The sequence below is a fragment of the Camellia sinensis genome, chromosome 14 (genome assembly GCF_055761805.1).
Source record: "Camellia sinensis isolate YWXY chromosome 14, ASM5576180v1, whole genome shotgun sequence".
Lineage (NCBI taxonomy): Eukaryota > Viridiplantae > Streptophyta > Magnoliopsida > Ericales > Theaceae > Camellia > Camellia sinensis.
This window is the reverse complement of record NC_138974.1, coordinates 44,244,119-44,270,859: the sequence shown is the minus strand read 5'-3', so window position 1 is coordinate 44,270,859 and position 26,741 is coordinate 44,244,119. Positions and strand designations below refer to the sequence as shown.

The following is a 26,741-nucleotide window of genomic DNA, read 5'->3' as shown; positions in this document are numbered from 1 at the left end:
TTAAATTAAGCTAAATTAACAATTAACTGTTTAACTTTAGTTTAAAAATTTTATTGAGTTTCAAAGTATATTCCATTTATTTACTTAACGAATTAAACTCAAACAAACTTTTAATAAATCAAATATAAATTAAATTTAGGTTTCGTTTGGGAAGCAAAAGTTGGGACTTTTTTTGACTATTTTAGCCACAAAAAATAAAATAGACTTTTTAATCCAATAAGACAAAACATCACATTCAATCCATAATCATTACATTCTTTCTCTCACAAAAAAATCAAAAAAGCCAAAAAAAAACCTAAAATCCTTCCCAAACTAGCCTTTTTAACCTTAAGCTAAAATAGTCAAAAAAATCTAAAAAGTCAAAAAATCAATCCACTTTCCAAACGAATCCTTAAATTATTTGATTCGTTTAACACCTGAACTAATCATTCTCGAAATTGGCTGCCCCAAAGCAGAGTCTGAAGAATGAGAATTGTGTCTGTAGGTAAAAAGATGTACAAAATACCATGAATTGAATTGAATAAGCGTTTTCTTTGATGTTGGCATTTTTCTTCCTTTGGTCATCATACGCAACACAACACTGCAAGTCGTTTAGATTTTGGGAAATGGAAAGTAAAATAAAATGGTATCGGAACTTGGAAGGTACCTTGTATTTTCCCTCCAATTTTAATTTTTTAATGAATAATGTTATATGTATTAATTGATATATTAATTAGTGTACTTAATAAATGATGTTGCATAATTTTAGAGATTTTAAATATTTGTAATTTGTATAATGGGAGAAGTTAGTAATAATGACATAAAATATGTTAATGCACTAGTTGGTATACCAATTGATGCATATAGTACCATCGTTTTTTGATAAAAATAAACGTGTTGTACAATGTTTTAAAAATTGAACTAGCAAGTTAATTGAAAAAATATCAGGTCAACGAGCCACTGGTTTATCCGATGGGTAGGATCAAAATCGAATTGTGATATCATAATTATTTTATGAATATTTTTGCAATTTAAAAATAAATAAAATACATTTATTTAAAATATTTTTATAATTTAATATATATATATATATTCATCAAACATATATATTTATATATATTTTTATATTAATATTGTTTGTAAAAATATTAATTATACATGTGTTTGAGGAACATTAGTTTAAATATAATTAATATTATATATTTTCTATATATTTAAAATGAACCATGGTGGCATAGTGAAAATTCATGCTCTTTGAAACTTGATGTGTTAGGTTCAGGTCCCTTTGGTATTGACTTTTTCAATATTTGACCAAACATAGCAAACTGGTCCGGTTTGCTTCAACTCAGGCCAGTTTGTCTAGTTTAGCGATATAACCGCGGTTCGCACCGGTTTAACTTGAAATGACCGATTTTCAAAAGGGAACGGACCATAAACCGGTAGATGGTTCAACAGGTCGAACCGACCAGTCCAGTCCAGTTTTCAAAACATTGGTGATGTGTTTGTAATTTCAAAAAAAAATAAGGGCATTTACACACAAGTCCTAAATAAATTTATATTCCATTAAGTCTTAACTAAGATTTTTTAGACTTTCAAGTCTCATTAAATTTTTAATAGTCGAAATTGTCCTTCAAATAATGATTGTTCATCATTTATGATTATCTATAAAAGAACATGATGATTTTATATTTATTTTGATTTTCAAAACTTTATAATGTCAACTTTCAAATTGAAAAAAAAAAAATTAAATTATGTGATTTTTTTTTGAAAAAATTGAATTATTTTTTTATGCAAAACTGAAAATTTTGTGTCTATAAAGAAGCATGATGATAGAACATTGATATGCAAAACTTAAAAAAAAAAAAAAACACCTTTATAAATGAAAATTTTGATAATGTTCTCAGTTTTAAAATTGAAAAAAACTGTTAATGTTCTCGATTTTATTGGATAATTGAATCAAATCAATAAGTAAAATGGCAAAAATATTTAATCTCATGCTCTCTTTTTTTATCAATTAGTGAAATAATTATTTGAAACATTACTATGTAAAATTAATAATGTTCTTAGTTTTAAAAATTGTGAAATATTGATAATATTCTCAATTTTTTTTAAATAGAACCTATTGGTTTAAAAAAATTTAAATACAACTTGAGTTACCATAACATTTATAAATATGACTTTTAGGTAATTAACTCAAAAAATAATAGTATAAAAATTATAACAAAGAGTATTGTATATATAGTATCTGTTGCTTAAGTAATAGGAGCTTTGTTCGCTAAATTCATAATTTCATTTTTCAGTCATGATTTACATAAACACAAACCATAAGAGTAATTTAAAAAAATCTAAAATACAAGACTTCACCAACTATAGGAGTATTTTGAGTTATGAGACATTTTGTGTCAATATCATTTCAAGACTTCACATATATAATAATGTACAAGTATTAATAATGCTAGAAAAAAAAAATTCAAACATATTAAAATACTAAAAAAAAAATACGATTCAGTACTTGTATAGCGGAAATTCCACTCATATTTGAATCATATTTTTTATAAAAAAAAATTATATTAATTTTTCTTGAGCTTAGAAAAAATATTTAAAGTCACAATTTTAATTTAATTATATTGATTTTTTTTTATTATCGGAACTGATATAAATTGTATGAACAAACAAACGAAAATGTAAAATATATATTTTAGTGTCATAATTGTTTCATCAATTATAATTTAACCAATAATTGATAAAAACAAATTAAGTATTATGTGATCATTTAAAAGTTATATATTTTTTAAAATTTCAAAAACGATTAATATAAAATACATTTATTTTCTTTTTTATATATCTACCTTATTAATCCTCAACAGTAAGGTCAAGTTTGACAACCTAAAAAAAATTCATCTTTTTATCTTTTTATTTTATTTCCATCACATCACTTTACATATCTTTTTATAAAAAGATAAAAAATACGCTTATTTAATTCATTTCAAACAACCCTTAAGTATTGATTAGAATAAGCAGCATAGATGTGATTTTATCCTAGCGTGCCATGTTGGCCCATCAACTACCGACACATTTGGGCTCCATGTGGGCTGGGCCCCACTTATCTTTTCTCATTATTCAATAAATTTGATATGTAGAAAATGATGCTGATGACAGTCGATTTATCATTCGATAAGAATTAAATGATATGAAAAATATTAAAATTTCAATATTGTTGTGAAATATTTGGATAATAATTAAAAGAGATGTAATTGAAATCCTAATGAATTTTGGACTAAAGTAAAATTAGGGAAAAGTTTATCATGTGGGAAGTTTGGTATGTTATGGGGTAAACCACAGAGTGTGATGAATAGTGGTGTATATAGCAGGTTTTATTATCTATAAATATGTGAGTTTGTATGGTAATGAAGATAAATTGTGTATTACAAGTGTGATCTTTTATTTATTCTTCTATTATGACTCTTCCTAATTTATTTTCTTTAGTTTTATAATGCGTTATCAGCACGAGATTCTAGTTAGCTGAAAAGACAAAACTACTGGGTGGTTGTAATAAGTATAAACAAATTCTAAAACTAATTTTATATTTCCTTAATATATTTACGTAATACTAAATACATTATTTTTGTTAAATTTAGTAATCACGTCAAATATTTCAAAATTAGAATTCTCAGCTCTTGACATTTCTGGAAAAAAATTATTTATCTTAGGTCATGTTTGTTTGGCGGATTAGGTTGGATGTGATTATTAGCGAAGGGATTGTTAGTGAGGGGATTGTTAGTGAGAAGATTAAATAAAAGTGTATTTATTTTGATGATAGTGTGAGAGATGGTTGGTGATGAGATTGTTATATTATTTTTATATAAAATAAATAAATAAATTATTTCTATATTAAAAAAAACTAAAACAAATATTAAAACAAACAGATGCACTTGGTAAAAATAAATAAAAATAAAAAATAATTTTTTTTATATAAAATAGATTCAATCCCCTCATTATTTTTCTAATCCCACCCAAAATTCACCCAAGCTAATCCCCCTCACGCTTGAAGTAGCAATCCCTCTCTACAAGGAAGCCACCAAGCAAGTCATAGTGAGACCCACCTCCTTACAACTCCAATCCCACCCCCTAATCTCCCAAACAAACATGACCTTAGATTCTTGATGTTGAGATCCACCTTGAGGCAATGAATCTTGGAAATACCATAAAACATGAAAGTGAAGCATCCTTATAGGATCGCGCAAAGACATTGATAGTCGTTCACCATTATCTCCAAAAAGAATTAAAAATGAGTACCTCATGGTAAAAGATCCACTAATTCTGTGGAATAATTTGAAGGAGAGAAACGAGCACCAAAAGATCGTAATCCTTCCAAGAGCCCATTATAATTGGTTGCACCTGAGGTTACAAGATTATAAATCAGTGTTAGTAAGTACAATTCTGCTTTATTTAAAATAATCTCTCGATTAAAATCATGTGAAGAAAAAATTATTGAAGAAGATATGCTTGAAAAAATATTCTCCACATTTCACACTGGTAATGTGCTCTTGCAGCACAATATAGAGAGCGTCGTTTTTCAAAATACTCTGAACTGATTTCATGTATTCTTGTGGCTAAACAAACTAATCAATTGTTATTGAAAAATCATCTATCCCGTCTAATCGGTTCTGCTTCATTCCCTGAAGTGAATAAGGTTGCATTTTATGGTCGTGGACGAGGGAGAAGTCTTGGTTTTGGACTAGGGGTGCAACTTGGGTGAGCTCAACCCGAGCAACCCGAACTTAGCCCGAATTTTTTTAGGGTTTGGACAAGATATTTTTTAAATTCGGTACAGGCTTGGGCAAAAATTCAGAAGTCCGAATTAAATTTGGACGGGTTTGGGCAAAAATATCAAACAACCTGAGCAACCCGAAACCCGAATTATACATATATAGATATATAAAAAAAAACTAAATATATATATATATATATATAAATTATTAGCCATAACATGATATTAAAGTAATTTAGATTATTAAATTATATTAAATATATATTATATATATAAATAACATAAAATCTTACTTTTTTTTATTTCCACTTATATATTGTAAAGACTACTATAGCGGCACCTCTCTTACATTATATAAATTATTTTTTTTGATGGTATTAATAATTTTCTATATAAAAAAAATGTAAATAGAGTCAAATTTTAATAATTTAATAATGTAGCTGGGAAAAAAAATACAATTCGGGCAATTTGGCAATTCAAGTTTAACTCGGGACGTGCTTGGACAGGCAACCTCGGGTTACAATTTAGGCATGGGCGGGCCTAGGCAGATTTCAGCACAACTTAGGTTAGACTTAGACAACCTCTCAACCCAACCGAACCTACCCGAGTTGCACCCTTATTTTGGACGTAGCCGAGATAGAAATAATTACCGAATCCGTGCGGGATATGTTCAGAAAAATAGCATGGCATTCCACTAGAAGTGGAATAATTTTAAAACATCACAAGAAAAGGGAAAAGGTTTATAGAATAAACCTTCCAAGAATCATGAAAATGCTTGTTACAGATATGGCATGATAGGGCATTGGTCGCTACCTATCGTACGCCTAAACATTTAGTAGATCTTTATCAAGTCTCAATAAAAGAAAAAGGAAAAGGAACTGAGATGCATTTCACAAATCATTATGAACCCATTTATATTAATCATCTTGATGTTTCTGATTTCTTTAAAGATTCGGAAGGAAAAATTGATCATTTAATTGGTGATGAAAATGTTCACATTGATTAACTTGACTTTCTAGATACCATGATGTATTGTCCTATTTTGATTATGATTTTGAAGTTTGTATTTTTGGGTTTAATAATTTGTATTTTCTTGCTTTAAATTTTGAGAAAAATGAATTTCAGTTTTTTATAGGCATGGCTTTCATTGATGCATTGACTAACTCCAAAATGATTGGTGATGATATTTGTCTAGTGGACAGTGTAACCATACACACAATCTTACGTGATGCAAAATATTTTATACAATTAGTCATGGGAAAAACTGATGTCAATACAATTTCAGGTTCTGCAAACCTGATTGAGGGCTCCAGAAGAGCCAATATTATGTTGCTAAATTGAACAAAAATTTGTATCGATGAAGCTTTGTATTTTACCAGATCTAGAATAAATCTATTAAATTTTAAAGATATACGTCGTAATGGTTATCATATTGAAACTATAAATAAAGGTCAAGAAGAATATTTATTGATCACTTCAACTAATTCTAGTAAGAAACTAGTCACTACAACATTTTCTTAGTTTAGTGACATTTGAAAGTGCCGCGAAACTATTGGTTTAATGACATTTTTTAGTCTTGTAGCATTTTGAACAAGTTTCATTTATATCCGTGCCACGATAGATACTAGTGCTACGGTAAATACTTGCAAGTACCATTACACCATCATAGCTAAAAATTTTCAATGACATTTTGATGTCATGGTAGATATTATTTGTGGCACTATCAAACGTCATTAAAAAAAGAGTTAGTGATACTTATAAGTGTCATTACACCATCAAGACTAAAACCTTTCATTGACACTTTAATGTCATGGTAGGTACTATTCGTGACGCTATCAAGTGTCATTCGTGACGATAATTCATTGTAGAACAATTAATCTACTCTTGCGGAGACTCGAACCGCCAACCTCCCGCACCATAAACCTTATACACCACACTCTTCCCACTACATCTCTATAGCACCACATAATTATATATGCAGCATATATTATTTATATAGTGCATACATCCATATTACTATAAAAGCATATGTATAAACATAATTATTTTATTGAACATAATTTATGTAAAATAAACTATTTACTAGCAAAATAAAAAAGAGCATTTTTGGCGACTAGAATTTTTAGTCGCCAATTTTATACTTTTGGCTACTAATTATTTTTTAGTTACTAAAAAACTTAGCTTTTGCCGACCAAAATCGGATTTGGTCGCCGAAGATGCACTTTCAGCTACCGAAATTTTGGTCGCCAAAAAATTTAATTCCCGCCTTAGGATTTTAGTTCTCCCGCACTAAAAATGACCACTTTTGGCGACTAAACTTATTTTTTAGTCGCCAATTGTAGACTTTTGGCTACTAAAATTTTTTTAGTTACCAAAAAGCTTTAATTTTGGCTACTAAAATTTTTTTAGTCGATAAAACCCATATAATCAGCGACCAAACTTATTTTTAGTCGCCAATTGTGGACTTTTGGCTACTAAATTTTTTTAGTCACCAAAAAGCTTTACTTTGGGCTACTAAAAATTTTTTAGTCACTAAAACCCATATAATTAGCGACCAAACTTAGTTTTAGTCGCCAATTGTAGACTTTTGGCTACTAAAATTGTTTAGTCGCCAAAAAGCTTTACTTTTGGCTACTATTTTTTTTGGTGAGGAAATTTAGTCGCCGAATGTGCTTTTTCCTGTAGTGTATATTGAGTTTTATTTATTTATTTTTAATCATTTACTGCATTTTAAAAATTTTAAAAATATATTGGCATTTTTTGTTTTTTCAAAAATGTCATTATAAGCTTGGAAAGTTTTTGGCTTAGTGGCATTTCTCAAAATGTTATAAAATATTTGTTTATGACACTTTTCACCTAAGTGCCATAAAAAGTAATTTGCACCTACCTAGTGTCCTGTCATTTTTTAAAAAATACCATTGCTACTAAAGTTTAGTGGCATCTGTTGGTAAATATTACGAACATAATTTTTTGTGTCATTATTTTATAAAATGTCATAAAATTGATGTGACATTTCTTTAATGAAATGTCACTAGAGCCTTATATATTTGTGATTTTGTGGCATTTTTCTAAAATATTTAATGTCAATTTTTATTTTTGTGGCATTTTCTAAAAACATGTCACTAGTGTAGTGTCACTAAAGTGTAAATTTGTTGTAGTGACATTTTTGTTGTAGTAAATTGACACTTTTTTTAATTGAAATGCCACTAGAGCCTTGTATGTTTGTGACTCTATGACATTTTTCTAAAAAATGCCACCAAATATTCTTTTTGTGACATTTTTTAAAAACATGCCACTAGTATGGTGTCACTAAAATGTGTTTTTGCTGTAGTGAGTATTAGAAAAATTTCTTGCATTTTCATATGAATTATATTATACGACAATAAAAACAATTGAGTCACATATTGTCATGCACAAGTAGTGCTCTGACCAAAAAATGTTTATGCTATAACATAACTAACTTGGGCATTTGGGATCTATAATGATGCGTCGAATAATTAAAAATTCACATAGATATCCATTAAAGAACCAGAAGATTCTTTTACTAAGTAATTATCCATGTTCTTCCTGTTCACAAGGGAAATTAATTATCTAACCATTACCTACAAAAGTAATTGTTGAATCTCCATCCTTTTTGCAAAGAATTCAAGAGGATATATGTGGACCCATACACCATTCTTGTGGACCATTTTGTTATTTTATGATTTTAATAGATGTATCAACCAGATAGTCACATATTTGTCTACTTTTTATACGTAATGTTGCATTTGTCAAGCACCTTGCTCAAATAATTAGATTGCAAGCACATTTTCCAAACCAATTCGTCTTGATAATGTCAGTGAATTTACATCCTGAGCATTTGATAATTATTGCATGTCCATTGGCATTGATATTGAACACCCTGTTGCACACACTCATACCCAAAATGGTTTAGCTAAATCTTTCATTAAGAGACTTCAGTTAATTGCTCGGCCTTTGCTTATGAAAAACAAATTACCTATTTCAACATGAGGTCATGCTATATTGCATGCAACATCTTTGATTGGTGTCAGACCAACTGCATATCATGAGTACATGCCATTACAACTTGTATTTGGTCAACCACCAAATGTCAGTCACCTTAAGTGTTTGGTTGCGTTGTTATGTTCCTATTGCACCTTCACAACGCATTAAGTTGGGTCTACAACATAGGCTTGGAATTTATATTGGTTTTGATTCTCCATCAATCATTAGATATCTAGAACCTTTGATTGGTGATGTGTTTAAGGCAAGATTTGAGGATTATCATTTTGATGAAACAATTTTTCCATCATTAGGGGGAGACAGGTAGTAGCCTGAAGCTCGACAGGAAATCACTTGGAATACTTTGACGTTATCTCTTAATCCTCGTACTAATCAATGTGAAGTAGAAGTTCAAAGGATTATTTGTAAAGTATTATAAATCAGTTACTAGATACATTCACCAACACAAGAAAAAATGTGACAAAATCTTACATATCAGCAGCTAATACCCCAGCAAGAATTGATGTTCATATCGGACAATTAGTGGGTATAATAGCAAATAAGTCTAAGGCATGCCAGAAGCGTGGGAGATCCATCGGTGTAAAAGATAAAATTTCTTGAAAGAGGAAAGCTCAAGAATAAACAGTTGGTACTCTAAAAGAAACCATAAATGGATCTCCTAGAGAGATCATACCCATAAATGAAAGCACCCCTAAAGAGGTTAGAACCACAAAACAAGCTATAGTAAGTCTATCCAAATTTCCTACTTATGAACCTCCAGAAGAAAAACATATAAAAGAGAAATCTCCTGAAGAGTTATTCCTTGAAGTGAAAAAGTACCTAAAAATAATGAGACCTCAATACATTATATGAGTACAGGAGAAGTTTGGGATAGAAATTAAATTGATGTCGACAATATATTTTTGTTTAAAGTTTCTCTAGACATTACGAGAAGTAATACTGAAAACATTATCAAAAGTAATGATGACAATGAACCACAAACTATCGAGGAATATCGACAGAGAAATGATTGGCCAATGTGGAAAAAATCAATACAAGCAGAGTTAAACTTGCTCACAAAACATGAAGTATTTGGACCTGTAGTCCAAAACCCTAAAGGGATACAACCTGTGGGATATAAATGGGTGTTTGTTCAAAAATGCAATGAGCAAAATAAAATTGTAAGATATAAAGCACGACTTGTTGCGCAAGGTTTCTCGCAGAGACCAGATATTGATTATGAGGAAACATATTCATCCGTAATTGATGCAATTACATTGAGATTTTTTATTAGCTTGGTAATCACAGAAAATTTAGACATGCGTCTAATGGATGTAATTACAGAATATTTATATAGATCACTAGATAATGATATATATATATATATATGAAACTCCCTGAAGGATTTAAAATGTCAGAAGCATCTAATTCAAAACTCATAAGTGTTTATTCAATCAAGCTACAAAGATCTCTACATGAGTTGAAACAATCAGGACGCATGTGATATATTCGGCTCAGTGTATATCTATTGAAAGAATGATATGTAAATGATCCGATTTGTCCATGCATTTTTATTAAAAAATCAGAATCCGAATTTGCAATTTGCAATTGTTGTAGTAAATGTTAATGATTTGAATCTTATAGGAACTCCAGACGAGCTTACAAAAACTGCAGAATATTTAAAGAAGGAATTTGAAATGAAAGATCTTGGCAAAATAAAATTTTGTCTCGGTCTGCAAATCGAACATTTGCCAAATGGAATTCTTGTACATCAATCAACATATACATAAAAAGTCTTGAAGAACTTTTATATGGATAAAGCTCATCCATTGAGTACTCCTATGGTTGTTCGATCTCTTGATGTAAAAAAAGATCTTTTTCGACCTCGAGAAGATAATAAAAAACTCCTTGGTCTTGAAGTACCATATCTTAGTGCAATAGTGCTCTCATATATCTTGTAAATATTGCATTCGTTGTCAATTTATTAACAAGATATAGTTTTGCACCAACCTGAAGGCATTGGCATGAAGTAAAGCAAATATTACATTATCTTCATAGAACAACTGATATAGGTTTATTTTATTCAAATAAATCCAAGCCACGGTTAATCGGATATGCAGATGCTGGATATCTTTCTGATCCACATAAAACCAAATCACTAATAGGATATGTTTAACCTATGGGCATACTGTGATATCTTGGCGATCAGTAAAATAAACATTAACTGCTACTTCTTCAAATCACTTAGAGATACTTGCAAATCATAAAGCAAATCAAGAATGTATTTAGCTCATATCCACCATCCATTATATTCAAAAAAGATGAGGATTGTTTTCAGCAAAAGATAGTCCAACCATATTATATGACGATAATGCTACGTGTATCACACACATCAAAGAAGGCTATATCAAAGGTGACAAGACTAAACACATTTTACCAAAATTCTTTTACATACATGAGCTCCATAAGAACGGTGATATTGATGTTCAACAAATACGCTCAAGTAATAATCTGGTAAATCTACTTACCAAATACCAACTGCAACATTCAAGAAGCTGGTGCATAATATTGGGATGCGTCGACATAAAGACCTATTATGCAGCATTGGGGGGGTCATTAATTTTAGCAAATCTGTAGATTGTACTCTTTTTCCTTTATTTAAGGTTTTTTCCTACTGGGTTTTCCTTAGTAAGGTTTTAACGAGGCAGTCTAAATAAATCACATACAAGAATATGGTTATCCAAGGGGGAGTGTTGTGAAATATTTAGATAACCATAAAAAAAGGTGTAATTTGAATTCTAAAGAGTTTTGGGCCAAAGTGAAAATAGAGGAAAGTTTTACCATGTGAGAAGTATGGTATGCCATGTGGTAAACCACATAGTGTGATGAATAGTGGTGTACAATAAAGGTTTTATCACCTATAAATAGGTGAGTTTGTATGATGATGAAGATATAGAAAAATTGTGTATTACATGTGTGGTCTTTTATTTCCTCTTTCATTGTGGCCCTTCATTCTTTATTTTATTTAGTTTTATAATAAATATATATATTTTTTTCATATTTTAAATGTTTCAATATATATTTTACACATATGCCGATATTATTAAATAGATTGCGTACTTGTTTTTCATTCTTTTTTTATAATTCAGTGGCTGATCCTTAGATCAATTAATTTAAGGACTAATTCCACCATTCACTTGATAGGTTTTGAATCCCAATTAATATTAGAGTTTTATCCCGTATGAGCTAGTTCCAAAAAATTGGTTTTCAAGAAACAATTTTCAAAAAATTGTACTTTTTTATTTTTCATATTTTAATGTTTTCAATGATATTTTTTAGTATTTTAAGCAATTTTTAAAATTTTTAAACACACTTAATATAAATACACTTAAAAAGTATAATATTTGTGAAAAAAAATCATTAAAAAATACATTAAATACCAAAAAAATACAAAAAATATATATATAAAAATTTAGTATATTTTTCGTGTTTTTATGTATTTATTAATTTTTTAAAAATATTTTTTTAAAAATTTTTTACTATTTAGATACATCTAAATAAGGTGCATCTAAAAAAAGTAAATAAAAAAAATTGCTAAAAATTTAAAAAATATTCACTAAAAACAAAAAAATACGAAAAACAAAAAACATAATTTTTAGAAAACTTTATGCCTGGTTTGGCATGTCTTGAAAAAGACAAAAAGTCAAAAAGTTACTTAAAAAACTAAAAAATTATCACTATTCACACACAAAAATACAAAAAAAATAAATTTACACATAAAAAAATACAACTCAACTTTTTGCTGAAGTGATGGGTTGTCCACGTGATTGGTCTGATGTACTGGTTTAGAAATGATTGCCTTCTTCGTGGGCAACCATTTAGACAGTATTGTTCGGCCCATGGGGGCCACCACGGGTCACATTTTGATAATCTGAACCGTTACAACTCGTTGAGTACTATATGTCTATAAAAAATCACGTTCATCAGATATCGCTAACTATATGATCAAATCAATTTTGTATAAAAAAAACGGATGGTGTTATAGTTAACTGGTGAACAAAAACTAGTCTGATCAATGTGATTTCAATATCAGATCAATGTGATTTTTTACACACATATAGTACTCGACGAGTTCTACATATTGAACGGTTTAGATTATCAAAATGGGACTCGTGGTGGGCCCCACGGGCCGAATAGCACAGTCCAAATGGTTAGCCGCGAATGAGGTAATCATGTCCTTATCTCCTACACTCTGCCCAGAAAAAGGTACCGTACAACCTATTACATTTACTTCTCCTATATACTTATTTATACAATTTTTTATTACACATTTTTTCATAAAAAAATAAAAAGTTAACCCAAGCATCCATCTTTTTTTTCTCAACTTTTTAGTCTAAAAAGACAAAAATACACTTATTTAGGACACTCTAAACGACCCCTGAATTTTGAAAAGTGAAACCAAACACACTAATTTATACTTAAAAAGTTTCAAACCTAAAATTTTAGAGGGAGCACACGCTAAATTCAAAGTATTAACTACTAAGCCAATTCCGGAGATTAATAAGTGTGATTTAATGGGATAAAAGTTCATATAAGTGAGAGTTGTACTTTTATTTATACCACATATAGACTCACTTGTACTATTATAATTTATAATTTTTTAAAGTTTTTTTAAATATAATTTCTCAAAACTAATCATCTATTTTTCTACTATTTGGAGCAGAGTCATGTGATAAGTTTCCCACAGATAGCTCATTACTTGAAGTTCAGGGGAATTGAGGTGACCCTAATGGCCTCACTCAGGCCCTCCTTTTCCATTAAGCCTTGAAGAGTACATATTGGCCAGGGATGTTTTAAATTGTGTAATTTTTTCAGTTAAATTAAAATCAAATTGCAAAAAATAATTTGATTTTGATTCGATTCCAAAATTCTAAGTTGAAAATTTTATCATTATAAACAGACTATCCCATTCAATAAAAAAAATAATTATACCTGCATAGAATCATTCTAAAAAATCCACGACCATACTTTTCTTGACATATTTATAAATATATTATACAAATTAACTTTTACAAAATGTGTCAAAACATAACAAATTCGTCAAATTATATAGTGATTAGTATAGAAATATAATGTTTAATAATATAAGAAGTATAAAAATCATATAAAATAGTATATAAAAATAATAATAATCATAATCTGATGTTGTATGTCGCCTTAATTAGGAAGTTCAATCATAAATCTATGACTAAATTAGAACAATAATAAACCTCGTAATGTCTCAAAGGGGAAAGGAATAAACAATTGAAAATGATTTGGAGTAAACTATTGTAAGTTTTGGATGGATGGTAGTGCATGCTGACCATCATGGCAACGTCAAAGGGAAGAATCATGGACCCTATCTACTGATGATATGCCTAATGTACTTCCACGCCGGTCTACACGCATTCGAGGCCCCCCAAAATCTCTTTCACTTGGAGATTTTGTGGGACCGTGGCAAGGGCCCTCAAATGTAAACAAGAGGGGATTGAGGGACGTAGATTCGGAGGATAGCTCAATTGAGTGTGATTGTGATCTTAGTACAACACAGTTTCGCTAGACTGTGGGAATGCAAGCCTCACCTGAGCAATCACCAAAGCAGCATCAAATACCTAATGCATGGAACACACCAACTAGAGTGCTAACTGATGTTGAGCAGTGGCCAAAATTGACCACTGTGTCCCCATTGGTGGCAAACGAAATGATGTTGTCAAATAAATTTGGCTCACTTAGTGCTGATCAAAGGAAAGAAGTAATGGGTTCCAAGCAACGAGAGAGTGATAAGCCCATGCGAACTTGTCGAAATGAGGATTCGGTTGATCTACATATGGAAGATGGTAGTGAATGTCTGGATACACTTGCTATATCAGGTAAACCTCTACAAGTTGGGAGCTCTTTAATTAAAGAAGAGATTAACAAGGTGTCAAAATTGAAGTATAAAATAGGTGGCCATAAGATTGAGAACCAAGTAGATGGCATTTACAATGTCCCTATTGAGATCTCAAAAAAAGGCTTTTCTCATTGGAAAAATGCTTTGGTTGGAGACTTCATTGATAAAAGATTCTCTTTCCATTATGTGAAAACTTGGGCGGAGAAACTTTGGGGAAATTTGCTTGAGGACGTTGTCTCCATTGACAATGGTTTTTTTATTTTTAAAGTAAAAAATGAAGAGGCTATGGACACAATCTTGGAAGATGGCCCCTATTATGTTGGGGCTAGATTGATTGTTATTAAAAAATGGCAACCTGGACTAAAACTAACAAAGTGTGAATTTTCAAGTGTGCCATTGTGGGTGAAGTTGTACAATGTTCCTTTGGAACTTTGGAGTGAAGAGGGTTTGGGTTACATAGCTAGCATCTTGGGAACTCCTCTTTATTTAGATGAGCCAACTTTCAAGAGAAGCAGACTTACGTTCGCGAGAATTTGTATTGAAGTGCCAGCAAATAAAGAGATCCCTAAGTCTTTCAAAATAAATCTTGGTTATGGTGACCCATATAAGATTCAAGTTGAGGTACCATGGAAGCCCCAAAGGTGTGATGGTTGTAAGACTTTTGGCCATACCACTAATTTGTGCCCTCAAAAGCCAAGTCTTTGAACCTTCCCTCCTTCAAACATGAGTGGAGAGTCAAGGACACTAAAACACAAATTCCGACTAAATGGGAAGTGGTGAAGAAAAATGAGAGAGATGGTGGGCAAGGTTCAACGCCATTGATCAACAAAGAGAGAGAGACGCAGTCTTCTATCCCCTCAACATCTAATGCCTTTGATGTCCTTGAATCGTGTGATATGGACGAGTTAGGAAATGGAGATTCAAGTCAAGAGTTGAGAAATAGAGGGAGTCCATCTCCAAGTGATCCTAGTTATGGGGAGACTTCAAAAGAGGATAACAAAAGAAAACTTAAAGCGAAACTTTATGACTTGAAAAATGTTAGAAGGAAATTATGAATCCTTGTTTTGTTAGGAATGTTATGCTTGTTTTCTACAAGCTTAGTTTGTTTTTTAATGAAGTAATTTATTTTGTTTATTTTTGTACTCCCATCAAAAGCTGTGTGTTGAACTTCATTGTATATTTTTCTTTTTTGGTTATAATATGACTTACTTATCCAAAAAAAAAAAAGAATCATAGACCTATTGGCCGATCATTTCCTTCAAAGACCATTTAAATTTTTTTTTTATATAGTGGAATGTTGACTTTGGTCAGCGGTAAAATAAATAAAATAAAATATAAAGGTCAAATTATAATAAAAACAAAATAAACTAATTTATTGGAACAAATTCGAGTTAATAAAACAAAATCTCCATAAATAAAAATAAAATTACATGTTATCCTTCTCCAATTCTAATTTAATAAAAGAGCGATGTATTACTAAACGTTTTCTCTTTATATATATATATATATATATATAATTAGTAGGTGTGCACACTAGATAATTGCAATATAAAAATTAAACTAAATTACACTTTTCACCTCTGCAATTGCACTTTTATAAAGAGTGATTCTATTTACACCACCCGTTTACATCTTTACACCCTTTATCTCATTACAATACTTATTTTACTTTATGGCTATGTTTGTTTGGGCGGACTGGATTAACATTCCCATGACTAATAGTCCTAGGATTACGAATTCATTGGATTATGTATCCTATCTTAACTAATAGTCAAGTCCGTATTTCAATTGTTTAACCAAACATTGGATTAATAATTTTATTGGATTATTAGTCCAATCCCAAGCTCATGTCCACCCAAACAAACATGACCTAAGAGTAATGCTAGAGATCTCAAAAATTCTATCAATTGTCTCACATAGATGTGGACTCATAGAATGTGGGTCCCATGTGAGTCTCACGCTCATGTGGAGTCCAGTTGTGAAGTGTTTGTTCGGTGATACATTATTTGTGAAGTGCATGTTAGGTAATACATTGCTATACCAATTAGATTACTCCAGTGTCATGTTGCCGAACTAAGGTAAATTTGTCCAACCACCTGTTGCTTTACATGCATTGTAAATTGTCTTTATTGTTGTCGCATTAAAGGTATCCATTCGTTTCAATATAATTAATATATCTTTTGGTCACACCACACTCTTTGACATGCAACTAATAAAAATGTTTCCTCCTCAGATAATCTACAAGCAAATGAGTGCCTTTCAAGATATTTAGCAGCCAAATGATTATACTTGCATTGTTGCAATGAATAGAAGCATAATTCTTCTAAGCAAATAACAACAAAATATAAAAAATAAAATAAAACTGAAAATGCACAATAATGAATAACTAAACAAATAAAAAATATTCACCCTTGGATTACCAAAAATGTATATTTTATTTGGCAGTGAATTATCGGACATGTATTTTTTGTTCGGCAATGTGATTCCAGACAATTTTATTTTGTTCGATTTTGACAAACCGAACGAAAGTTGAAGAACTCTCCCAAAACCCAAAACGAAAACCTGCCCAAAAAATAAATATAAAAAAACTCATAATTTCACTTTTTTATTTTTTATTTTTTATAGTTCTTCACTACCATTTCTTCATCTGTTGCTTTCTTCTATGATTCAAATATTATGATTCTCACTTTTTGAAAAGAGATACGCAGAGAAGAAAAACTGAGAAAGGAAGAAAAGCAGTAAGGATTGAAGAGTAATGGGTGTAAGGAGATAATAAAATATATTTAATTTTAGTCTTTTGTCTTTAAAAGTAATTTCACACAAGTAAAATTGAAAAAAAAATAAAAAAAGAATAATGTTAGGAATCATGAAAAACATATCATGAAATATATCATAAAAAATTTTCATCCTTTGATTAGTATATAGTGTTTTATTGTATGTATAATTTAAAGGTGAAAAATCTTTCATAATCATCTTCATGATATTTTTTTCATAATCCCTAACATTACTACATTTGGTGCGATATAAAAATTAAGATAAATTACACCTTCACCTCTATAATTTCACTAAAATTTCACTTTTAAGTCCTATTATTTCAATTTGAATAATTGGTGCCACAAGAGTTTTGCTTCCTAACACACTCAAAGCATAGTTGGATCTCCTAATCCTTAGAAGTTCTACTTAGACGGTTTCATGGAGGTACATCTTGACTCGTCTAGGGCAAATGTGCCACTGATGCACAATGCAGTGTGACACCTACTGAATCATATAACAACTAATAAAAACCTTCCTCCGCAATAAGACTGGCTTAGTTAGCTACAGCTTCATTTACTCCTTACATATTAAATCTAATTTTATTTGATCACCAGATTATATTAAAGTACAAGCATTAAATTATTTAATTTGAAACAATAAAAATCAAAGTAAAATTTAAATCAAATTTCAAGAGTTATAAATTACCTTAAAAATTAATTGATTGATCTGTTAGTGACTGACAAAAAAACAAGTAAATCAAGAGTAAAGAAAAACTAAAAAAATTACAAAAAATTTAAGAAAGAAAAAACTGTTCCAAAACTTCACTGGATTGTAGATTTTATACTCTTCCACTACTGACTTTTTATAACTTTAAGATGTGACTAACTAAGCTTCTACTTTATTCCAAGAAAAACTCAAATGTTGACATAAAGGTTATAAGCTATCCTCAAACACAAAATTCTGAGAATTTCCAGACACACAAACACACAAAAATAAATAAATAAAATAAAATTCTGATTCGATCATATCCGTTAGTGTAGTGTAAGTTTCCAAACCACACAAACAGGTCACCTTGCGCAAAATTGATCCTGCTACTTTACAAAAAGCTGAGACCAAGCATTGCTCTACCGAAAGGAACTTTTCTCAATAAAACAAAGATAAGAAACCCACTGAGAAAACTAGGACTATTTATGGGGTTTGTTTGTAGTGCTACATTCTCATCATGAATCACATTAGGGGCAAGGAAAATCAGAGAAGGCATGAAGCAGAGGCAGAGGCAGGGTAGGAACAAATTAATTTTAGAAAAATATCTCGTAACTCAAATTTTGTGGCTCAAAACTCAAATAGCCAAAACGACATCGTTTTGACCATTTTTATGTAATTTTGTACTCAAAACGACGTCGTTTTGACCATTTTTATGTAGTTTTATACTCAAAACGTCGTTTTGACCATTTTTATGTTGTTTTGTACTCAAAACGACGTCGTTTTGGCTATTTGAGCCACAAAATTTGAGTTACGTAGCATTGTCGTTAATTTTACAATCTTTAGGAATGGTAGTATTTTAATATTTTAATATTCACTATATTTAAAAAAAAATTAAATAATAAAAACTAATTTACATATAATAAATATAATCAGGGCGGACAGAAAGGAAAAGAAAACATGTTTCTCACCTCTTATTGTGTTGTAGTGTAGTGTAACCAAGGGGATAAGAGATGTGAAAAAATCAATGTGAAGAAACTTCCTACTCTTGACATCTCATTATGATTACACTGATTCTTCTTTGTCTTCCCGAAATGAAAAGTTTAAACAGCTTAAAACAGGGAGTCCCCCACTTCAATTTCAAGGCTAAAATCCACTTCCTACCCTAACTTCAATTCTCTATAACTTCGATTAAGAACTGTTTTTTTTTTTTTCAAATAGTCCAAAAAAATGAATAGATTAGGGCGTTGGCGTTTATCATTTTCAATAATCCATGCCACCCATGCCTCCACCCATTGCTGGCACTTCTTTCTCATCCTTTGGAAGTTCGACGACAACAGCCTCCGTTGTAGTCAACAAGGAAGACACACTGCATAACAAAAGCTTGATAAGTGCGTACTCAGCAAGGTAATAAAAAATATATATATATTAAAAAAAAATGCAAAAGAAAATTCTTAACAGGCCCCATAAACTACCTTGCAGCATCTACCAAGGCTGTTCTAATGACCTTCAATGGATCAATAATTCCTGCCTTGACCATGTCAACATATTCACCTGCTCCAACACAAGTAAAGAGGGAAAAAAATTGCCATAATCAGTAAAAGAACCATAACTTCCCTCGTGTGTGTGTGTGTGTGTGTGTGTGTGTTAGAGAGAGAGAGAGGGAGAGAGCAAACCTTTAGCTGCATCATATCCAAGGTCGGGATTGTCCTGTTCCAATAGCTTACCAACAACTACAGCCCCCTCAACTCCAGCATTGGAAGCAATTGTGTGCACTGGTGCCTGCAAGAAACACATTTATGGACTGAGAATCTTAAAATAAGAATAAGGGCTTCGCAGTCTTGGCTTAATAATCATTTAATAATAAATTAAAGATTACACATGACAGATTATACTTTCTACAAGTAACATGTAAATATGAACTATAAAAAATTGTTGAATAAATGGTATTTTCCAAGGTTCACAACCATAAAGCAGAAGAGCCAATGCTGAGATGGCATTACAGTTCCACTAAACATAAGATATTTATTTACTATAGTATAACTGGCACTTTACAGAACTCTAAAATCTTATTTGGCTCAATTTGTAATAATATTTACCTCAAAAGCAAACAGTAATGCATGAATATTAAAGAAATTGTTAACGTTGTGCCAAACTCAGAGACAAAAATTTCAAGTTTATTTGGTTATCCAATCAACCCATGCAATATTAACATTTTAACAGCATCAAACCTGCACTAACGATTTTGCAGTGGTTTACTAAAACAAAATCACTAAGCATCAAGGCTTGAGAAAGAACCAACAACAATCTCAAAAACCTAATTGAGACACAAATTAATGAAATCAATGACAGATCGAAACCTTCAGGGCATTCTGGATAATCTGAACACCAATCTTTTGGTCAAAATTTGCCGTATGCAGTGTTTCCAGCTCCTTTGAGGCATAGAGAAGAGCAGCACCACCACCTGCATAAGTAAATCTCCAAAATTACTGTTTGAAATCCCCAGCCTAACTAAAAAAGGAAAAAGTCTTCATTACATGACACCATTTTTTTTTTTTTTTTAAGATTCATTACATGACAAGGTTACCACTTACCAGGTACAATCCCTTCCTCCACAGCTGCCTTTGTTGCATTCAAAGCATCCGTAACTCTATCTTTCTTCTCACTCACCTCAGCTTCGCTTGCCCCGCCAATCTGAGAAAGAAAATATTTTCACCTCCTTTTCTTATTATAACTATGTCAATTAAATCAGTGTTTTTGAAGCTTGTATACAAATCTATGCTCGCCTAAATAAGATTTATTAAAAATGCCAAATTTTTGGAATGTAAATGATTTTACGTTGTAAATGGGAGACTGACCTTCAATACGGCAACGCCACCAGAAAGCTTTGCTAGTCTCTCTTGTAGCTTCTCCTTGTCGTAATCAGAGGTGCTTAATTCAATTGAAGTTCTCAGCTGTTATTGCACAGTGGTAGGCCAAAAAATTAAAATAAGCTATAAATAGAATGAGAGCCTGGCAAAATGTCAAACAAATACTTCAAGAAAATAATGGTGTACAAACCTGTTCACATCTTTCCTCAATGGCTTTCTTGTCACCAGCCCCATCAAGAATAACAGTATCATCCTTTGATATGGTAACCTACACATCCCCAGCAGAAGTTAGTAATAGAGCAAAATAAAACCAAGAAGTGCATCCAACTGAACTAGCTTCTACTTTTCATGACCTGCTTGGCGTGCAATTATGACCTACCTTTTTGCATTTTCCAAGCATTTCTATTCCAACCTTTTCAAGGTTCAAACCCAACTCATCAGTTATGACCTACAAATGATTGGAAAGGAAAAGAAAGGAAATTCATCAGATAGCAATCCCTGAATATTCAAGTAAAACTAAATAAAAATTAGTTGAAGCAATAGTGATTCATGCAATATGAAAATGATAGGCAAACATACCTCGCCTCCTGTAAGGGTGGCTAGGTCCTGCAGGTTGGACTTCCTGTTTTCTCCAAATCCAGGAGCTTTAATGGCACAAACCTTTAACATGTTCATAATCCAATCAGATCACAATAAGTAACCTTAAGCAATAAATTCATAAAAATTATTGTAACCATAGAATTTAATAACACCTTGATTCCAGCACGAAGCTTGTTCAAAATGAGAGTTGCCAATGCTTCACTTTCAACATCTTCAGAAACAATCAGCAAAGGTCTTTGCTTCTGAGAAAACAATGTAAATGTTACATAATTCAACTAGCAATATATATGTTGTCACTAGCGTACAAAACAACTGTTACCTTCAGGGCTAACTCTAATACTTTCACCACAGCATTTAAATTTGAGATTTTTTTCTCATGAATTAATATAAGTGGATCTTCCAATTCCTGACAGAAAAGAAGAACAAAAAAAAAACTGTGAAGATCTGCAGAAAGCTTGAGGTATATAAGTACCCAAACAGAAAAAATAATCGGTGTTCCAAAGAGGGTTCATGCTTATGAATTCAGTAAAACTGCTTTACACAAAATCAAACCACATACACATTTTTGGTTCTTTGGATTGGTAATAAAATAAGGAGATATGTAGCCCCTGTCCAGCTTCATTCCTTCAACCACTTCCAATTCATTGTACAATGTCTTCCCATCCTGCAACGGTTTGACAGACACCAAAACCATGTTATTCAGGAGCTTATCCCACACTTTTGTGTTCTCTTTTTTTGTTCTAGAATTAGAATTCAAAACTCAAAAAGCTTCAGCCTCAAGTCAAAGGTGGTAGGCCGCCACCCAAAAAAAATAACACTCAAACATGCTAGAATTTGTTGTACATGTTTTTGCTGCTTAAAAACATGGAGTGGCAGCAACTCAAAAAGGAAAAGAACGAACAAAAGAAGTGCTTAAAAACATGGAGTGGCAGTAACTCAATAAGGAAAAGAATGAATAAAAGAAGTGGCAACTTACAGCAATGGTAATAACTCCCTCTTTGCCAACTCTCTCCATAGCCTTGGCTATAAGCTCGCCAATCTCTCTCTCCCCATTTGCTGATATTGTGCCAACCTTTTTGAAATAAAAGAAAAAAGATGAGTAACAAAGTAAATAAAAAAAAGTTGAATCCGAGATTAAGAAAGCTATCCAATATAAAGAAAGAGAATAAAGCAGACCTGGGCTATTTCTTCAGATGTGCTAATCATCCGTGCTCGGCTCTTCAAGTTTGTCACCACTGCATCAACAGCCATTGTGATCCCACGTCTCAGGTCCATGGCATTCATTCCAGCTGCAACTGACTTGCATCCCTCGGAATATATGGCACGGGTGAGGACTGTCGCACAAGTGGTACCTGAAAACATGTCAACCCAGCTACATCACCAAAATATCCAACTCTCAAGCCACAAGAAGACTTCATTTTGTTACAAGTTCAAGTCATTTTATTGCGAGTCCAAGTAAATGTTAGAGAGTCAATATTGATCACAACACAGACTGAGAACAAGAACTCCAGGTTATGCAACACAGAGAACTATATCCAACTAGAAATAAAACTATTAAAACAGCCTTTATGATCAGTAGGTATAAAATCTCACCATCACCAGCAACATCATTTGTAGCATTTGCAACCTGCTTTACAAGGCTAGCACCAATATTCTTGACTCTGTCTTTGAACTCAATGCTCTTTGCCACAGTAACACCATCTTTAGTCACTTTCGGGGAACCAAAACTTTGTTCCAAAACAACATTCCGACCCTTTGGATAAGTCAAACACACCAAAACACCAACAAAGCCAGTCAATCATCACTATATGTACGACTTGAAGATTGAAGAGATATAATTACAATATCCTCCACACTACAACATAACAGAAAAAAAATTGCCTGCACAACAGGCACGAAACTTAAATAACATCAAGCATTAAAATGACTAACAACATCAAAAAGGGAAAAGGGTTAGGGACCAAACAACAATCTATTAACATGAGACAGAAAACATTACCAACAATTCAGTAAATTCAGAGCTATTAAGACCATCAAATAACAAAAGTCACCTCTACAACCAGCATTTTTTACAACAATTGAAGAAACCGTTTCCAATTCTGAATCCCAGCAACATTTCTTCAAGTGTCAATTAGTATTCTGAATGGAAACTAAATGAAAAGAGGCCAGTTTGTTTGCAACTAACACAAATCCCACAGAAATACTAATCTTGTCTTATTAAATTATCCTTTACAAAACAAAGAAAGAGCATAAAGCTTTTAATGAGTGAAAAGCTTATATTGATTCAGGCAATAATTGCTGTGTATTTTGCATTTCATTAGTTATTCCACAAGTTGCAGGTTATCTAGCACAAAATTTTATCAAGGGAAATGTTTCCGCGTAAAGCCCATCCAATACAACATTTACGTATCTTGCGGGACATCTGATGAATGTATATCTAGAATCTTAAAATAGGTGATGAAAAGTACACAGCTAAATAGGTCACACATGAAATGATCACTATTACAATATAGTTTAAAAAATAGCTGCTTAACAACAAAGCAGAAAGAAGTACTGTAGAATTTAAGGCCATCACACAGAATAATGGTCAAAGTCAGGCTGTCAAGCACCAAAGGGGATTTAAATCAACACACAGCCATTTTGTTGTAAAAGCGCGTTTACTAGAATGATACCACAACAAGATCAAACCTTCAATCCGCTGAAAAGAGGGTGCTCTCATGCTTACAGCCTTGTATTTCTATATTTGAACCACAGGGATATATATAGTGTCTGATGGAAGCAAAGCATTTTGATTTTGTAAATTTCTGTAGTCATTGTAATCTTTAAAAAAATATCACTCACTCAATTTTGATCCTTACCACTAAGAAGAGTTTAAAAAAGAATATGATCCAAAATTTTCATTCCCTCACGCGAGATGGCAACATCATAAATGAGAGAAAATATCAAAAATTCAAATGCACTTACTTCATTCCTTCCCATGTTGGAAAATGTTAGAAGAAAATCAAATTTAACAAAATAAGTGATCACTATTCTCATTATTGTACCTCCCGTATTTCTTAAATATTGTGATCATTATTTGATAATAGAAATATGTCTTCCTTAATCATTGATTATTAATCCCATTCCTCTCATTTCCTTCTCCTCATTAAAGTTCCTATCTTACCCAGATTGCTAGCTGATTTATGGGTCTCCTGTAATGTAACGTAGAATACCAGCTGATTTATGGTTCTCCTGTAATGTTCCTCACAATCTATGTTGCATGGATTGAGACAAGCGTCGCAAGTATGGAGAATATAAGAATAATATTTAATAAATCCCTAAATCCCAGAACACAAGGACAATCCCTGACCCGGAGGAAAGTGCTAGCATGGATAAAATCATGTTTTATGCAACATAATAACATGCTAGGATTGGCGCTTTTTTATTAGCAACCATGCAATAATCAAACACAAGGGTGCTTTATGTTTCAAACTACCAGACTTGCTATTGCACATGGAACTATAAAATTCGGATGCATCCTATGCCCATAACCCATGTCATGTGCCTGACATGGGTGCTGCTCGCATTTCTGTCTAACATAGCTCAGGCTAAAAGGTTCCTTAAAAAAGGTTGATGGCCTGACATACTCCGTAATAAGTAGGTTAGCCAGTATGCACAAACCCATGTAGACACCAAAAGAGCTGCTTCGGGACTTAAGAATAAGAAACAAGAACCTCATGTAAATACCATGGAAGAATTGGATTGCAAGGAATGTCAATTTCTCATTTTGACTTAGTAAAACAAGAATTCGATCAAATCACACGTCGCAGTATACCAAGCCTAAGCCCAGATACCAGGGTTGAATTGAACAGAAATTCTACTTCATATAGGGCTAGCTGCTAAGACCCATCATATGATGTACATATTGACGCCAGGAATAAAAGCATTTAAGGAACCAATAAATGCATCCATTCACACACACACATCTCTGACTTGGTTATAAACGCTGTAAATTTACAAAAATCTTGAAACCTGTCATTTTTATCCCCCTAAATGCAAAACTAACATACTGAATATGTGAGAATATAATTTTGGGAAAAATTAGAGATCATGAAAATTTTGTCATGAAAATGATCATGAAAAATTTATGATCCTTGAATTACCTTGATTAGTGTGTGGTGTTTCATTCTAAATGTAATCCAAGGGTCACGAAACTTTCATGATTATTTTCATGAAAGGTTTTTCATGATACCTAGCATTGCTGTATAATTTTACACTAAAAACATACTTAAGCACAATATAGTCTGATTTTTATTTTGCTTTCATATAATTCCACATTTAACATTGGAGTAAACGAAATATATTTCAGAGACGAATTCAGATAGTTTCCATCACTTTACATGTGATCTTATAAATGACATTGTCAAACAATACATACATATATATATATATATATATATTTGCTAACAACAAGAAGATCGCAGTCCAAAATTAACAGATCACTCACTTTTGGCCCCATTGTGACTTTGACAGCATCAGCGAGCTCTTCAACACCCCTAAGCATCAAAGCCCGCGCTTCAACTCCAAATTTAATCTCTTTCGCCGCATAATTTCTGCTCCAAGCCAATCTACCACCAATCTGAACCAAACACAAACATACATATAAAAAATAAAATAAAAATCGCAAAACAAAGATCAAATCTTTACCACACAAAGACAATAGTTGAACTACCAATACCTGGTGAGTACCGCATCTAGCGATCCTGCAAATCATGGAACAAAATGGTGAGTGAAACTAAAACAAGAAAGATTCAAAAACAAGCGATTTTGCTACTTACCGAGCTTTGGATACGAGATTAGCGGCAAATCGATACATGGTGGTGAAGCTGCAAAAGCAAGGTGTTGTAGAGAGAGAGAGAGAGAGAGAGAGAGAGAATAGTGAAGATTGTGGTGAATCGAAAGTAGAGAAACGAATGTCCTCTGCGAGCGAGCGAGCGAGCGAGAGAGTAGAGAGAGAGAGTAAAATAGGGAGAAGGGTTAAGAGTGAGAAGAGTCTAGAAGAAGAGGAGCGTGAAGCAGGGTTTAGGGTTTTGGCGGCTGAGAGGCCAACAAAACAAACAATGACGAACGACACGGACTCTTGCGTTTCGGAATC

The 26,741-nt window shown here is 31.9% G+C and overlaps 1 protein-coding gene across 1 annotated transcript; it reads right to left on the bottom strand.

Moving 5' to 3' along the window:
• Positions 1-19,086: 19,086 nt before the first annotated feature.
• LOC114268245 (chaperonin CPN60-2, mitochondrial) lies at positions 19,087-26,741 on the bottom strand. The gene is made up of 18 exons (XM_028209380.2): positions 26,425-26,741; positions 26,325-26,349; positions 26,094-26,225; positions 23,201-23,360; positions 22,784-22,959; positions 22,584-22,679; positions 22,167-22,271; positions 21,927-22,013; positions 21,760-21,849; positions 21,587-21,667; positions 21,387-21,455; positions 21,198-21,275; positions 20,996-21,091; positions 20,732-20,831; positions 20,498-20,601; positions 19,814-19,919; positions 19,613-19,691; positions 19,087-19,506 (listed from the first exon to the last, which is right to left on the bottom strand). The coding sequence occupies exons 1-18, from the start codon at positions 26,460-26,462 to the stop codon at positions 19,401-19,403; spliced, it is 1,728 nt and encodes a 575-aa protein (XP_028065181.1). The 5' UTR covers positions 26,463-26,741; the 3' UTR covers positions 19,087-19,400.

Excerpts from the sequence above, each read along its gene's own strand:
- LOC114268245 (XM_028209380.2), bottom strand. The coding sequence starts at position 26,462 with ATGTATCGATTTGCCGCTAATCTCGTATCCAAAGCTCG. Across the intron at positions 21,456-21,586 it reads CCACCCTTACAGGAGGCGAG|GTCATAACTGATGAGTTGGG; the intron begins GTATGTTTGCCT and ends AATCATTTGTAG. Across the intron at positions 21,092-21,197 it reads TTGAGGAAAGATGTGAACAG|CTGAGAACTTCAATTGAATT; the intron begins GTTTGTACACCA and ends GTGCAATAACAG.